Source organism: Theobroma cacao, chromosome 6 (assembly GCF_000208745.1).
Source record: "Theobroma cacao cultivar B97-61/B2 chromosome 6, Criollo_cocoa_genome_V2, whole genome shotgun sequence".
Lineage (NCBI taxonomy): Eukaryota > Viridiplantae > Streptophyta > Magnoliopsida > Malvales > Malvaceae > Theobroma > Theobroma cacao.
This window is the reverse complement of record NC_030855.1, coordinates 13,759,802-13,774,839: the sequence shown is the minus strand read 5'-3', so window position 1 is coordinate 13,774,839 and position 15,038 is coordinate 13,759,802. Positions and strand designations below refer to the sequence as shown.

General features: G+C 31.1%; 1 protein-coding gene and 1 long non-coding RNA gene across 2 annotated transcripts; one reads left to right on the top strand and one right to left on the bottom strand.

Annotated features, from left to right (window-relative positions):
- LOC18595797 (probable histone H2A variant 3) lies at positions 346–3,473 on the bottom strand. Its single transcript, XM_007023902.2, has 2 exons — positions 3,196–3,473; positions 346–942 (listed from the first exon to the last, which is right to left on the bottom strand). The coding sequence occupies exons 1-2, from the start codon at positions 3,301–3,303 to the stop codon at positions 646–648; spliced, it is 405 nt and encodes a 134-aa protein (XP_007023964.1). The 5' UTR covers positions 3,304–3,473; the 3' UTR covers positions 346–645.
- LOC108662490 lies at positions 13,319–14,981 on the top strand. Its single transcript, XR_001928361.1, has 3 exons — positions 13,319–13,358; positions 14,020–14,093; positions 14,944–14,981. It is a non-coding gene; the product is annotated as an uncharacterized LOC108662490 (long non-coding RNA).

The window sequence follows — 15,038 nt, the reverse complement described above, 5'->3', positions numbered from 1 at the left end:
TTATTACATGATTTATGACGTTTTTATTAAACTGATTCAATAAACTTAAATCAATAAATTTTACTATTAGAGAAACTAATTGTTTCTCTTCTCTGGTGTAAGAAAGGTAAAATGAATATAAAATTCACACAATATCATTAAACTATGTACCTACTGATATTATTTCAAAAGGAAATGTTCATTCTCAAATCTTAAGAGGTGGAGATAATTTACTCTTTAAAATTTTGTTTAGGGTAAGAACCAGAAAAGATCAAAATTTCATTTTACCCCCGCAAAAAGACGTGGGGAAATTCAGCAATTCTAATGGTAAATCATAATGCTGAGGACATAGGGGTCAGTGAATAATTTTGGAGGAAAAATCGAAGCAAGAGATTAGTATATAACAATGGAGAAAAGAATCACTCTTACACCCAGACCCTCCTAAATTTTTTAGTAACTGGCATTTCAAGAGAGCATCCATAGAGACTATCACCAGTTTGCGCTAGAATTGCAACTCGAAGCATCTTTCTAATTCAACATCCTGAATCTCCATAATCAGCTACTGACACAACAAGTATCCACCTTGTCCATTAACAAGCAGGCCTCAAACATTTTCTCTGAGGTTTATGGGTACAGACACAAACGAACAGAGTCCAATTACATAAACTACTCCTTAGATGATTTGTTGATAAGTGATTTGTGAATATGTGGGATAACACCACCACCTGCTATGGTTCCCTTGATCAAGGTGTCAAGTTCTTCATCACCCCGGATAGCAAGCTGCAAGTGCCTAGGTGTAATACGCTTAACCTTCAGATCCTTGCTTGCATTACCTGCCAGTTCTAGCACTTCTGCAGTCAGGTACTCCAGTATCGCAGCTGTGTATACAGCAGCTGTTGCTCCAACCCTTCCATTTGCATTAACCCTTGTCTTCAGCAGTCGGTGGACTCGACCCACTGGGAACTACAGAGAGTACAAACAAAACAAAGGTTCATAATGAGAAGCAAATAATTATATTTTAGAAGAATTACAGAAACAGTAGTTCTCTTAGAGTGCAAAGTACAATAAAATTATCCAGTCTATCACGTATCCTACAGATGATGATGCTAATAGTAATAAGCCTTGACCACATATAGAAAACCCAATTTCAGCAAAACAATTTAGCATGCAGGATACATTCTCAATTAAACATGGAGGAGGATGCTGATTAGGAAGATTTCAGAATCAATTCAACATACCAAAAAGGCAAAGACACCTACAGGTAGCCTAGAAGCAAGACAAGTTGCAGATAATAAAACAACCATTGTTTGTAAATTTGGCTAACTAGATATCTAAGACAAGTGCACAGAACTTTTTGATGGCACTTGACCTATCCAAACTGTATTTGAAAAATACAACCAATCCAACCAGAATATCTACCTACAACAACCAAAGGGCACAACTTCATGATAGTAAGTGATATTCTGATGTCTATGGTGATCAAGACAACAAGAAGTCCAAATAGGCAGCAAAACCAATATATATAAAAAAGGCAGACCAACATGACTTGCTCTCCATGATAAATAAGATCAATCCATCCAAGCCTTTTGCTTGATGAGTTAACCAAGACTCCCTCTCCCCACCTGCACCCTCTCTCTCTCTCAAACATATCATTGTAATCATGTTGCATCTAGACTTTAGGAGGTCAACAAAAATTGGTTCAGCAGGCTGCATCACACAGCTGAGTATAATGAGAAAAAGAATTAACTGACACAGAAATACTGATTTGAAATGAAATTCCTTATAAGAAGTCTCCCCCCCCCCCCCAAAAAAAGTTGCCTAGAGTATATTAGCTGCCAACTACAAGCCTTGTGGAATATACAAAAGGACCATACATAGCAGTTATCATAATTGACAAGACCTTAACAGACATCCACATAATGGTGTGCTTCAATCCCTTATGAAATTTGCAGCCAACCCAAATAAACCTTCACTATTGGGTATCATTTCATGGCAGTTAATTTTAATGTGTGCCTCAAGCTCATTTTATATAAACATTTAAAACAGCAAGAAAAAAAACAAACAATATCTTATGAATATCAAGTTGGCTTACTCTTATTAATAGCCATCATAATATATTAAACCAGTAAACAAAACAAGCCCAATAGCAAATTAGCCCATTTTAAACCAGCATATCCTGAATTGTAGTCATTTGACCTGGACCAAGAGTTACCATCTAGTTTTTCACACATATCATATGCCTCAAACCTCCTTCACAAAAATTTCCCCAGCTCCTTGGAATAAGGAAATTACATACAAATCTCAGAAGCTATGAGAATTACTCCGTTAAATGGAAAGGCAGAAGCAGATATATCAATGGGAACAAATTGTCCCAATTCCCCACCCAACTTTCACCTATTCTATTTCACTCTCATCATGCAAACAAAATAATAATTAAAAAAGCAGAATTCTGGACCACAAATGTTCATAGAACACATAAGTTTCCCCTTGCAATAACTAAGGTCATACAACATATAAAACCTGATAATGAAAAGTTACCAACAAAAAGCACAGTTAATAATACCGACATTCAAACATCAACAGAGACAACTACTACCTTCAGTGGCATCCTTTGCAACAAAGCTACAAAATATATTTATAAAAGGGCAATTTAACAAGATAAAGTGTTTACCATCGGAAATAATAAGGACAACCAATCCAAATGGTTCATACCCACAAGTCAAAATGAACAGAAAAAGCTAAAGATTATTGGAGTTGCATCGATTGCCAAATTATCTATGTATAAATATTTATTTTTCGGCTATCGCCCCCCTTTAAATTGCAAAACTTTGTTTACCTTGATGTGATGCGATAAGTTAGGCAAATTTCCACAAAAAAAAGCTAAATACTAATGCAAATTCCTGCTTAAGCATTTCCAATGTAATTTTAACAGTTCTTTTTTTTAAAAAAAAAAGAAAACAAAAAGAGCCGGAAGACTGATACAAATAAATTAAATAATTGTAAAGCATTAACAGTGAGAATAAAATTAACTAAAATAATAAAAAAAAAGAATCAAATTTGCTTGATCTTAGACTATACTTTTTCCTAGAATTAAACAATGCTTCATAGATAAAACTCACAAAATGAAAACCTGATTCACGGACATCATCAAAATCAAGCAGGAAATTAACGGGAAAAAAGGGTAAGAAAGAGAGAGAGAGCGAGACAGAGAGAGACCTGGAGACCAGCGCGAGAAGAGCGAGAGACGGGTTTCTTCTTGTCCTTGTCCTTGTCCTTAGTGGATTTGCCAGCCGTAATCAACCCTTTCGCTCCTTTTCCCGACATTTTCCAGGGTCAAATTGTCTAGGGTTTGTCCGCAGAGAATCTGCGCTTCTGAGGAAAAGCGAGAATGGATAACGTTTCAGTCAAGCGAAAGAGTAAATAAAGAGCCAACAAGGCCCTGAGACTGAGACCAATGACGTTAAAGGGACTGGGACAAAGCACGATTTCGAGATCTTGACTTTTTTGTACCCGGTTTATTTCTTTCTTTGACCATATTACCCTCCCTCTCTCCTTCAAATTACACATCTGTCCTGATAACGGTTTAATGGTAAAAAACACAACTTTGAGAATATTTAGACCTGACAATTTTAGACACGACATGAAAAAAATACAAGTTAAACAGATTTTGAGTTTAGTCTTAACATGTTTAGTGTCTAATCGTGTCTGATACGTTAAAACATAAAAATTTTTATATCTTAATATGTCAGACACGACAAATACGTTTAAAACACGTTTACTTAATCGTGTTATCGTGTTTAAACGTGTATACGTGACATGTTGATTAACCTATTAAAAATTAATAGTTAAAGATTATTTTAACCTTATATAAATAATTTTAAATAATTATTTATATAAGTTTTTTTAATTTTATAAAAGTAATAATGTAATTATTATGATTGAAAATTATGAATGATTTTTGATATTATTAGTATTTGAAGGTTAGATTTTAATGATGTATTTTATCATATTATATGATGATAAATTTTATATATGTTATTTATATTAAATTTTATTATATTTGATGTTATTATTATTTTTGTTTTGCTATAATTATTTTTATAATTATAGATTTTAAATTTAAATAATAAAATTATATTTAATTGTAAATATTTTTATTTAATCGTGTTAAACATGTTAATTGTGTTAAACGTGTTATTAATCGTGTCGTGTCGTATATTGACACTTTTAATAAACGTGTTAATCGTGTCGTGTCATGTTACACGTTTATTGGACGTATACGTATATGTGTTTTAAATTTAAGATACGAATATTAAACGTTTTGTGTTCGTATTTAGCCTTAACGTGTTTCGTGTCTAATTGTGTCTGATACGTTTACGACACGGAAATATGAATTGTCAAGTATGAGAATATTTTATAAGTGGATAATGATGAATTTTTAATAATAAAATTTAATTTTGTATATATTATTTTTATTTATAAATTTGTTATAATTAATTTAATATATAATAAAATTTATTAATTGTTGTAAATATGATTTTAAGTTTTTATTTATTTTTGATGGATTAACTTTAATTTATTAATTTAATTTTTATTAATTATATACATAAAAAATTAATTTAAATTTATTTTAATTAGATACTTAATGGGTAGTGTCTAGGATATTAAGATATGAGTTTATATAGCAATTAAAAATTTTAATTAAATATTTATAAGGTTTAGGTATCTTATAAAATAATAGGATTCGAATTAGGGTACTTAAAAAATAACAGACATTTTACCTGGATATCCCTAGTTATGTGGAGTTGTTTGTATTCATGGCTTTGTTTATGTCATAGGTATTAGTAAATTTAATGAGATTACAAGTTACAAAAAATACTTTCATAAGAAAAAATCACACAATAAATTGTTTTTTTTGTTCTAAAAGAAATAATAGAAACAAGAAGCAAAGAGAGATATTGAGATAATGCTCTTTATATATTACTGAAGCAATGCTTAGAATAAAAAATAACTGTGATATAAATAAAGGTGAGGTGACTCCCTATTTATAGTTGAAGCCCTTAACAGATTAATGACTATCACAATCTCCTACCAAGATACATCTCTAAATTACATTATCTTATTTATAAATCCCACACTATAACCTAGATAATATCCACATGTAGATTAATCTTAAAATATCTAGAATATGGATAATACATTTATCATTTATCAAATTTATTCTAATTTGAATTAGTCTAATGCAGTGTGATATCTCCATATTTCATAACACTCCCTTTTGGATGAAACACTATTATGGTGGCCTAATTGGATGTGTTATTACTGCCTCGTTAAAAACCTTAAGCAAAAAAAAAACCCAATGGGACAAAAACCGGACAAAAGGGAAAAAGAGTATAGTGCAATAAGTCCATAATTGCTCTCCCTTAGTTAAGCTATATTGTCACTTTTGGGGTCTACTGCTTTTGGGATTTATCGCTTTTGGGACTTACCACTTTTGGGGTGTTGGTCCCGTTGGAGTGTTAAAGGGGGTGAATAGCACTAAAAATTTTAAAGATAAGCTTTTTTTAAGTGATAGAACTTTTAACTAATTAACTATGTTACCATGAGAATTTACTACTAGGCAAACTAGGACCCTCCCACTTAACTATGTTACATAGTATCTTCAAACTTAATTTTGTTAAGGAGCACCTTCGTTTGGTCCATGAAGTTTACTAACAGAGCTACTGTAAGTAGGTTAATAGTAAATTCATGTTGAGTGTAACAACTATTGTTTCATTCTTTTAAGCTCCTTATTTAGTGAGTCTTTATGGGAGGTCTCACTTTATAATCCACCTAAAAAGATTTATCTTTTTGAAGACCCAGTCCATCATGATCTAGATTCATATCCTCTTGTAAGGAGTGACATGTTTCACATGCCAATGGGCCAACAATGAAGACCGTGGACTCTAGGATTACTAGCATCCTCTCCCACTCAATATTTTTATACTTAGGGTTTTGTTTGACTTTTTACTAGATTTTCTAGATGCATTTTTAGAATATCCTAAGTCAAATTATGGGCTTGGTTATGTTTCCAACTAAACACTTTTAGTATATAACTAAGTCCATATTACCATCTTATCTAGATGCGATTTATTTTCCTATGTTCATTATGTATCTCATAGCATAAAACTCTTTCAACTAAAAGACATAATGTATGCATGACATTCCTTAAGAGAAGTTGGCATCTTAATTCTAGATGATATGTTTTCAAGCATACAAATAATAATTAATATCATTCATATAGATAATAATAATAATAATAATAATAATATCCATCCTAGAAAAAATAAAATAAAAAAAATTACAACTTGTAATTCTCTTTAATCTTGCTGACTTCCGCTGCTTGTTAAGATCACTTCCATTTGGTACTCCTTTGAATTTTATGACTATTTAAAATCCCCAATTTTAATTTTAATTTCAACCTAATTTAAGAAAATAATTTTATTTTGTTTAATTAATTAATCTCATTAATTATTACCAAAATAAAATAAATTTCAATCCAAGACTAAAATATTAATTTTCTAAAAATAAAAAAATAAAATTTGAAAAAAATTTAAGAATATATATATTTTTAAAAAATTAATTTATTAAAAAAAATTTAGAAGGGGCCCACCTTAATGGGCTATTGCCCAACAACCCAAGGGTGGGCTGCACACCTACAGTAGCCTGCAGGCAAGCAGAACTTGCTGCTGCACTTGGTTGCAGCTTGTGCTGATGTGTGTTACCCAACAGCACACCCCACCTTTCCTTCCTTTTTTTTTAATCAATGAGAAAAATATTTTAATAGAAAAAATAATATTTTTATAATAACAAAATTTTAATGTAAGAAAAACACTTTTTCTAAAAAAAAAAATTGGTACAAGAAAAACTGCATTTTCTTAAAAAAAATTAATAGTCATTAAAAAAATTAAAGAGATCAAATATTACCTAATTACTGTTTTCCTTTTAGCTTTCATCTTCTTTCTCCATGGATGCACCAAACATACCAATTAATATTAAAATTACATAACTTTTCCTAATTACATAAATCTAAGGAAAAATAAAAAAAATAAAAAAGAAAACATAGCAATGATATGCCACCTTTCTTGTTACATAGCCAAAAGATAATGTTACATGCAAAATTTTCGAGAACAATTAATGTGGTAAAAACCTTGAATCATGCATTATAACATATAATCAAACATTGATCACATCAAGATAGTTAAATATATGCAAAGGTGCCAACCATGCTAAATAGATATAGGAAACAAAACTTGCAATAATACTTACTTTGATACCAATTGTTGGAGTAAGATTTTAGCGGATTGATGTGATTGTGTAAAGCATGGATTTCAAAAAATTTCTTTTATAAAGAAAGCAAGCAATCCAATTATACAAGCGAAAACACACATAATTTTGATTGTAAGTAACATAATCACATCTTAAAAAAACAAGAATCTATTAAGTAAGAAAAAAATGTACATTTTATTTTGAGATTCTTATTTTCAGACACTACCATACCAATGAATGATTTATGGACCAATCAAGTTTATCACTAATTCTTTAAGAATGCTTGCAACTTGTACCTTGAGTAGACAAGGTGTGGAATGCAAGACTAAAAGATGGCAACCGATTTTGTCTCTTTTTTCTTCCTAAAAATTAATGACTATTTTATTTTAAAAAATTTAGCTAAGAATGGGAGAGAGGATGTCACAATCCGGTACTCCCCTCGAGCTCGTGACAACCGCCGCGGTGTCCCGATCGACCTCATTACCCGGAATGTCAATCGGAATCCCGCAAGGCTTTAATATCAATTTCTCATTTCCCCTGTTAGTAACCGTTGCCAAATATCATGTTCTAAAAGATTTTAAGTTATTTCTAACTTAAATCAATAAAAAAATGATTTCTGTCTCACAGGGGCATTTTGGTCATTTTTTTTCAAAAATTTTGAAACTAGCTAAAAATGTAGTATGCGAGTATAAAACACATAATTCATAATAAAAAATAAGTTTAAATATCTGAACCCTTCATTTAAAATGAAATTATGACTATTTGAATATAATAAAAATATTCAATAAAATATTCTATTTTTTTATAAAACAATATTTATAGAGTTACCGGTAAATAATTTTTGTAGCGTAAAAGCTAAATCAATTCATACATACTGTAATATAGATAACCAAAGTATAAAATTTAATTTACAGTGTCACGTGGGCCCACGAACGACCAAAAGTATTAAAAACAATAAACCTACAGTTTTTGAGGATGCAAGTCCAACTTTTGACCTCAACAAAATGAGCTATCTACAGACTATCTTGAGCCTGAAATGGGTGGAAAGGAGGGTGGTGAGATTATATAATCCTAGTGAGTAAATAAATATCATCTAAAATATCTAAAGCTGAGTAAATGGAGACAGATAAAATATATTAGCATAAAAATGATTCACAACATTTCGAACTCATTTTAATAAGATAAAATAGATTCATTTCACCCAAATAAACAACGAGGCTTATGATTTCCTGAAAAGTTTGGCTCGTGCCAAAATCATTCTCATACTCAGTTATCAGGGATACTTTGGCCGAAGGCTATCCCAACGGAGTCTGCCAAGGCTGTTAAAAAGTCATGTACGCATAAATCATGTTTTTATTTTGAAAACATAGTCGATCCTTGGCGTTGGCTGAGTTCACCCTCACGTGGTGGTTTAGCGTGAAGTGAACTCTAAAGTGTTAACCTCAGGAGTTATCCATCCGCGCCTTTCATACTGAGGTATGAATATAATGGGGTTACCGTGCCCCTCTAATAGATTAGTCCACGGAACTCGTCCACTGCAGCGATTAATTTATAACCCACCAATTCAATAAAATTCAACAGCATGACATGACAATTATTTTATTTTACAACCTTTCAAGGCAAATCAACAGTTCATACATTTTCAGCACATTTACCAAATCCAGCCACTCATGCCCACATTATCATAAGCCATTCAATTCAAACCATAATTTACAACACAACAATTAGTCTCCAATTACTCCATTTTCCAAAACCATCATTCAATTTCAAGACAATTTTATAAAATCATTTCATTTAATCACATTTTGCTTTTAAAACATAAAGATTTACCATTTATCTCATTTTTCATAAAATCACAAAATTGGATAAAAACCACTTTAGATAATTAAGATGATAGTAAGGTTACTCACTATTTCGGGAGTCGAATTTCGAGTACTTCGATTCTTGATCCTCGGGTACTATCTCTTTACTTTTGCCAGAATGCTCACCACCTAAACATAATGCACAATAAACCATTTACTACATTTATGCTAAATTGTTATAAAACCAATTCAGGCTCTATACTAATGCATGAAATGGAATGCAAATTATTCAGATTATCGTCTAAACACAATGTTCTACACAAATTCAATTGTGTACCTAAATAAAATGGTATTAGCCTAATTCGATCTATCACCCGATTAATTGGCCAATACGTCCAATTCAACTCCAAATAATTCCATTTTTCTCCCAATACTCCAACTCATCAAACACAAATTAAATAACTTGAAATATGGCAAAATCATCCTCACATTTTCTCTTGGAAAATTTGGCCATGGTGGGTGCATCAACACTATAATTTTTCCTACTTGATTTTTTCACCATAATTCATCATTTCCTAAGCAATTCACTTGAAATAAAATCAAATCCACCATCAACACTCTACAAGAAAGATTCGGCCAATGATGAACTCATGAGAAATATGTGAATTTCAAGCTTAATTCTTACACTTAACACCATAAATAACTAAAAACATCCATATATCTTAAAAATCTATCTAAATCATCATCAAATTCTCTCTCTTAGGGTTTGATTAGCACATTATCCTTCATGATATCTTGTGATTCAACCATGAAAAATGCAAAAGATTGTATGGGAAAGGTAGATCACAAGTCAAAATCAAGAAATTTTACCTTTGATTGCTTGATTACTTGAAATCCACCAATTTTCTCTTGAATTTTCACCCTAGGGTTCTTGTTCTTTCTTTTCTTCCTTTGTTCTTCCTTTGGCCGGCCATAATGAAGAGAAATAGCCTGATTTTGTGCTAATTTATAAGAAAAATAATAAAGAAATAAAGCTTGACACTTGTCACCTTACCATTAGTCTATTTTTAAATTCTTAACTATTAAGCTTTCTTTCTCCACCACATAAAATCCTTCAATTATCCATGATAATAATGGGTGAAATTCATGTCCTGGACAAGTGTTGGGTGTGTAAAATTACAATTTTGCCCTTGCGGTGGTAAAATGACTATTTTTCCTTTATGCTCGAAAAAATGTCGAAATTAAAATTCTTCACTTCTCAAACTCAAATTATACTCCAAATGATCAATCGTAGTCAAAAAGTTCATCCAACACTCACATCTTAACCTCGGGTAGCAAAATGACCATTTTGCCTTTAGGTCATGAAAATTCCAATTTGACTCCAAATTGATCCTCGAACTCTAAATCACCATTTTAAGTCATTCTGGGGTTTTAAAATTCTCAATTTCATCTTAAAATCTCAATTTGGACTAGTTCGAGGTTTAAATCAACTTAGTTGTACCATTTGGTTTATTGCCGTCCTTTAACGATTTTCGAGGTACCCAAGTAAGCAAACATTCATTCTTATGTAATAATGGCATAATAAACATATTGTAGAGCTGGGCTTGACAGAGGAAGAATGATACGATAAAGTTCGGAGGAGGAGAAGAGAAGTGATGGTTGAAACTTTTTCAAGAAAAAAATATGTCCCTTTCTTTTCTTCTAATCTTTTCTCTTTTTATTAAAACTCTTGCCTCAAGGGTTTAATCAGAATCAAACAGCTTTGAATCGATCTTGACTATTCATATAGAGTTATGGAAGCATCAAACATATTCCAAAATTATCAAAATTAAAATTAAAGAATAAATAATTTAATTATTTAATTATCATTTAGAATTCTTGATAAAATAAAACTCCTTATTGAATAATAACTCTTATTTTATTATTATCCATCTTTATTTAAAAAAATTAATAATAAATAAAAGAGTGATTGTCAAACATAGTCTTTTTTTATCAACAAGGATGTCTAGATTCATTTTGCAAAAATCCTCCTAACATTATCTTAATTTAAAACAACTCTTGTCTTCAATTAAGACAAAAATATTTTATCTTTTCCAAATTGAGACAAATATGTTTTCTTGTCTATATTAAATAAAAAATATTTTTCTTGTCTTAAATTAAAACAAATATATTTTCTTGTCTAAATTAAGACCAGACATGTTTTCTTGTCTAAATTAAGATAAACATGTTAAAGCTGCCATTTTTGTACACAATTTAATTAATCAAATCAAAACATGCATTCTTACTTAAACAAGTTGAATTCTATGAAGTTAAGTGGGGATTCTATTTGGACATAGATATTCCAAGCTCTTATAACTTAGAATTATTCTTAATCTTAGTAAAAAATAATTTAAGCTTATTAACCATCAAATGACTCTACCATAGATTCATGGTTGCACTTTTGGATTAACTATAATTACAAGAAACAATTCAATACTTGATATTAATTATTAGTTGTCCAATTGCAAACCTTATATTGTGAACCCTCATAACCATCCAATGACAAAAGTTAAAATTACCATTTTACCCTTTATGTTAATTTTTTCCCTTAGTCTTAGATTTCATCCAATTAGTGATTCAATACTCTATATTTAATCTTTTGAGTATCTAGATGTGATGAATAGCTAATTCATCAATCCACTGCGCTCAAATTAATCACCAATCTTTCTAAAATAACTAGAAATGATGTTAAATACTATGAACTCCATTATTTGGATATATGTTCTTAGATGTTCATCTTGATTATAATCTCAAAATACGGAATCTAGATCAACGCTTTATGATGATCATGCTCATGGTAAATCAGAGATTATAAGGAGATTAAACACGAGTCCATTATCCATTAGGATTTTGGTTCGATTATAAGTAAATGTATAAGTGTGAGATCAAGATTTAAGTAACGGTTAAACTTAAATTTGATTCTCACATGATTTCAGTTCATGTTATAGTGTCATTACTCGAAGTTAACCATGTCGATGATTTGAGACTCATCATTGCCTTGAAGTGAATCACATTTATTTAATTGGAAGTAATCTGAACACTACAGCGTTTATACAATAAAGTGACCAGTCTTATTCTATGGTTGTGAATAATTTTTAGATTCAATTAAAATACATGTCTCCTATGTATGACTCTTCATACAAATGTATTTTAATATCTTGATAGAATCATGGCACCTTAATAACTTGATAATGAATGCTTACTTAAAATAAATCTTTGTCTCATTATCAAAATGTACTTTCATTACAAATTTAATGAAATTAAGCATGAGAATATACTTGCTTTTCAAGGCACCATATTATGAAAATTTCTAACAGATTGCTCCCCCTGAGTATATGTTTCTCCTAAATATGTGCCCTAAATAAAATTATCCAATATAAAGCCATAGAAAATAAAGGCATTCAATCATAAGAACATGTATATGTATATATCCAACACAATTCCATCATAAAGACATAAACTTTAACCATTGTTCATAGCACAACTGTCAAGCCTGACTCTACAATATGTTTATTATGCCATTCTTACATAAGAATGCATGTTTGCTTACGTGGGTACTTTGAAAATCGTTAAAGGACGGTATTGTACCAAATAGTACAATCAAGTTGAATTAAGTCTCGAACTAGTCTAAATAGAGATTTTAAGATGAAATTGAGAATTTTAAAACCCTAGAATGACTTCAAGTGGCGATTCGGAGTTCGAGGACAGATTTGGAGTCAAATTGAAATTTTCATGCTCTAGGGGTAAAATGGTCATTTTGCCACTCGAGGTTAAATATGTTGGAAGAAGTTTTTGATCAAGATTGACTATTTAGAACATAATTTGAGTTTGAGAAGTGAGAAATTTTAATTTCGGCATTTTTTCAAGCATAGGGGTAAAATAGTCAGTTTGCCACATCAGGGGCAAAATTATAATTTTATACACCCAACACTTGTCCAGCACATGGATTTTACCCAATATTATCATGGATAATTGAAGGAATTTATATGGTGGAGAGAGAAATCTTAATAGTTAAGAAATTACAAATAGACCAATAATAAGGTGACATGTGTCAAGTTTATAACCATTTATTATTTAACTTTAAATTTAGCACAAAATCAGCCCATTTTCTTCATATGGCCGGCCAAAGGAAAACAAAAGGAAGAACAAAGCAAGAAAAGAAGAATAAGAACCCTAGGTGGGAAAATTCAAGGGAAAATTGGTGGATTTCAAGTAATCAAGCAATCAAAGGTAAAATTTCTTGATTTTGACTTGTGATCTACCTTTCCCATGCATTTCTCCTTATTTTTCATGGTTAAATTTCATGTTTTTATGGTGAATTCATGGCTGGCCGAATGGGTATGGAGAGAGAATGATGTTGGATTGATTTAATTTCAAGTTATGTTAGTGTTTTTAGTTAGTTAGTGATGTGTGGCAAGAAAAGCCAACAAGAAAAATTCATTTTCTCCCATTACCCATAAGAGGCCGAATTTTCTAGGGAGAATATTGAGGCTGAAATTGATGATATTTCATGATATTTTGGTGATATTTGATGATTGGTGAGGTTAGAAATTAAATGGGAAATTTTGGTGTGAAAATATGAATTTTTGCTCGACGTATAGACATGTGTGATTATTGACTCGGGACTGATAAATTGAATCTCATTCATAGTCACTAAGGTAATTTAGGTATAATTGGAGTGTAGAAAGTGAGAAGAACTGATTTAGAGTTAAATTGGAGATTTTAGCCGATTAGATTGAGTATAGTGTGACTTAGGTCAAATATCAGATTTAAGCGATTAATCGGACATTTTACATCCCATCGCATGAATTCATTTAGATTTAGAGAGCCTGAAATAGTTTATGACAAATTGACACAAATTATTGAATTTTGTGTCATGTGTGATGTATAGGTGGTGAGCTATTTGATAAGGATAAAGAGATTACACCAAAGATCGGGACTAGGAGTATTTCTACTCCTGATACTGTGAGTAACCTTACTATCGTCTTAATTATCTAAAGTGGTTTTTTTTATCCGATTTTATGATTTTATGAAAAATGAGTTTAAATGGCAAATCTTTATGTTTTATAAACAAAATGTGTTTAAAAGAAATGATTTTATAAATTGTCTTGAAGTTAAATAATGATTTTGAAAAATAGAGTAATTGGAGACCACTAATATGTTGTAAATTTATGATTTGAATCGAATGGCTTATGACAATAATTGCATGAATGACTGAATTGATATTTGTGTTGAAATGTATGAAATATGTATTTAGCCTTGAAAGGCTGTGAATTATAATAATTGCCATATCATGTTATTGAATTGGTGGGATATTGATTAGCTTACTGCAGTGGGCGGGTTTTCGTGGATCAGCCTATTAGAGGGGCACGGTAAACCTCGTTATATCTTACCTCAGTATGAGAGGCGCGGGTGGATAACTCCTGAGGCTAACACTTTTAGAGTTCACTTCACGTCAAACCACCACGTGAGGGTGAACTCAGCCAACGTCAAGGAATAACTATGTTTTCAAAATAAAAACATAATTTATACGTACATGACTTTTTAACAGCCTTGGCGGACTCGGTTGGGATAGCCCTTGATCAAGACATCCCTGATAACTGAGTATGAGAATGATTTTTGGCACGAGCCAAGCTTTTAAGGAAATCATAAGCCTAGTTGTTTATTTGGTTGAAATGAGTTGTAAGGTAATGAAATTATAATATGATGACTTATTTTAATTGTCTCTATTTACTCGACTTTAGATGGTTTAGATGGTATTTGTTTACTCACTGGGATTTTATAATCTCACCACCCTCAATTCTCCACATTTCAGGCTCGGGATAGCCGGTAGATAGCCTATTGCATCAAGGACTTCAGTTAGCCTTGCATCGTCAAAATTGTAGGTTCACAGACTCGCACTTTATTGGT

Coding starts and splice junctions, on each gene's coding strand:
- LOC18595797 (XM_007023902.2), bottom strand. CDS start 3,303: ATGTCGGGAAAAGGAGCGAAAGGGTTGATTACGGCTGGCAAATCCACT. Junction 943..3,195: donor CTTCTCGCGCTGGTCTCCAG/GTCTCTCTCTGT, acceptor TACTCTCTGTAG/TTCCCAGTGGGTCGAGTCCA.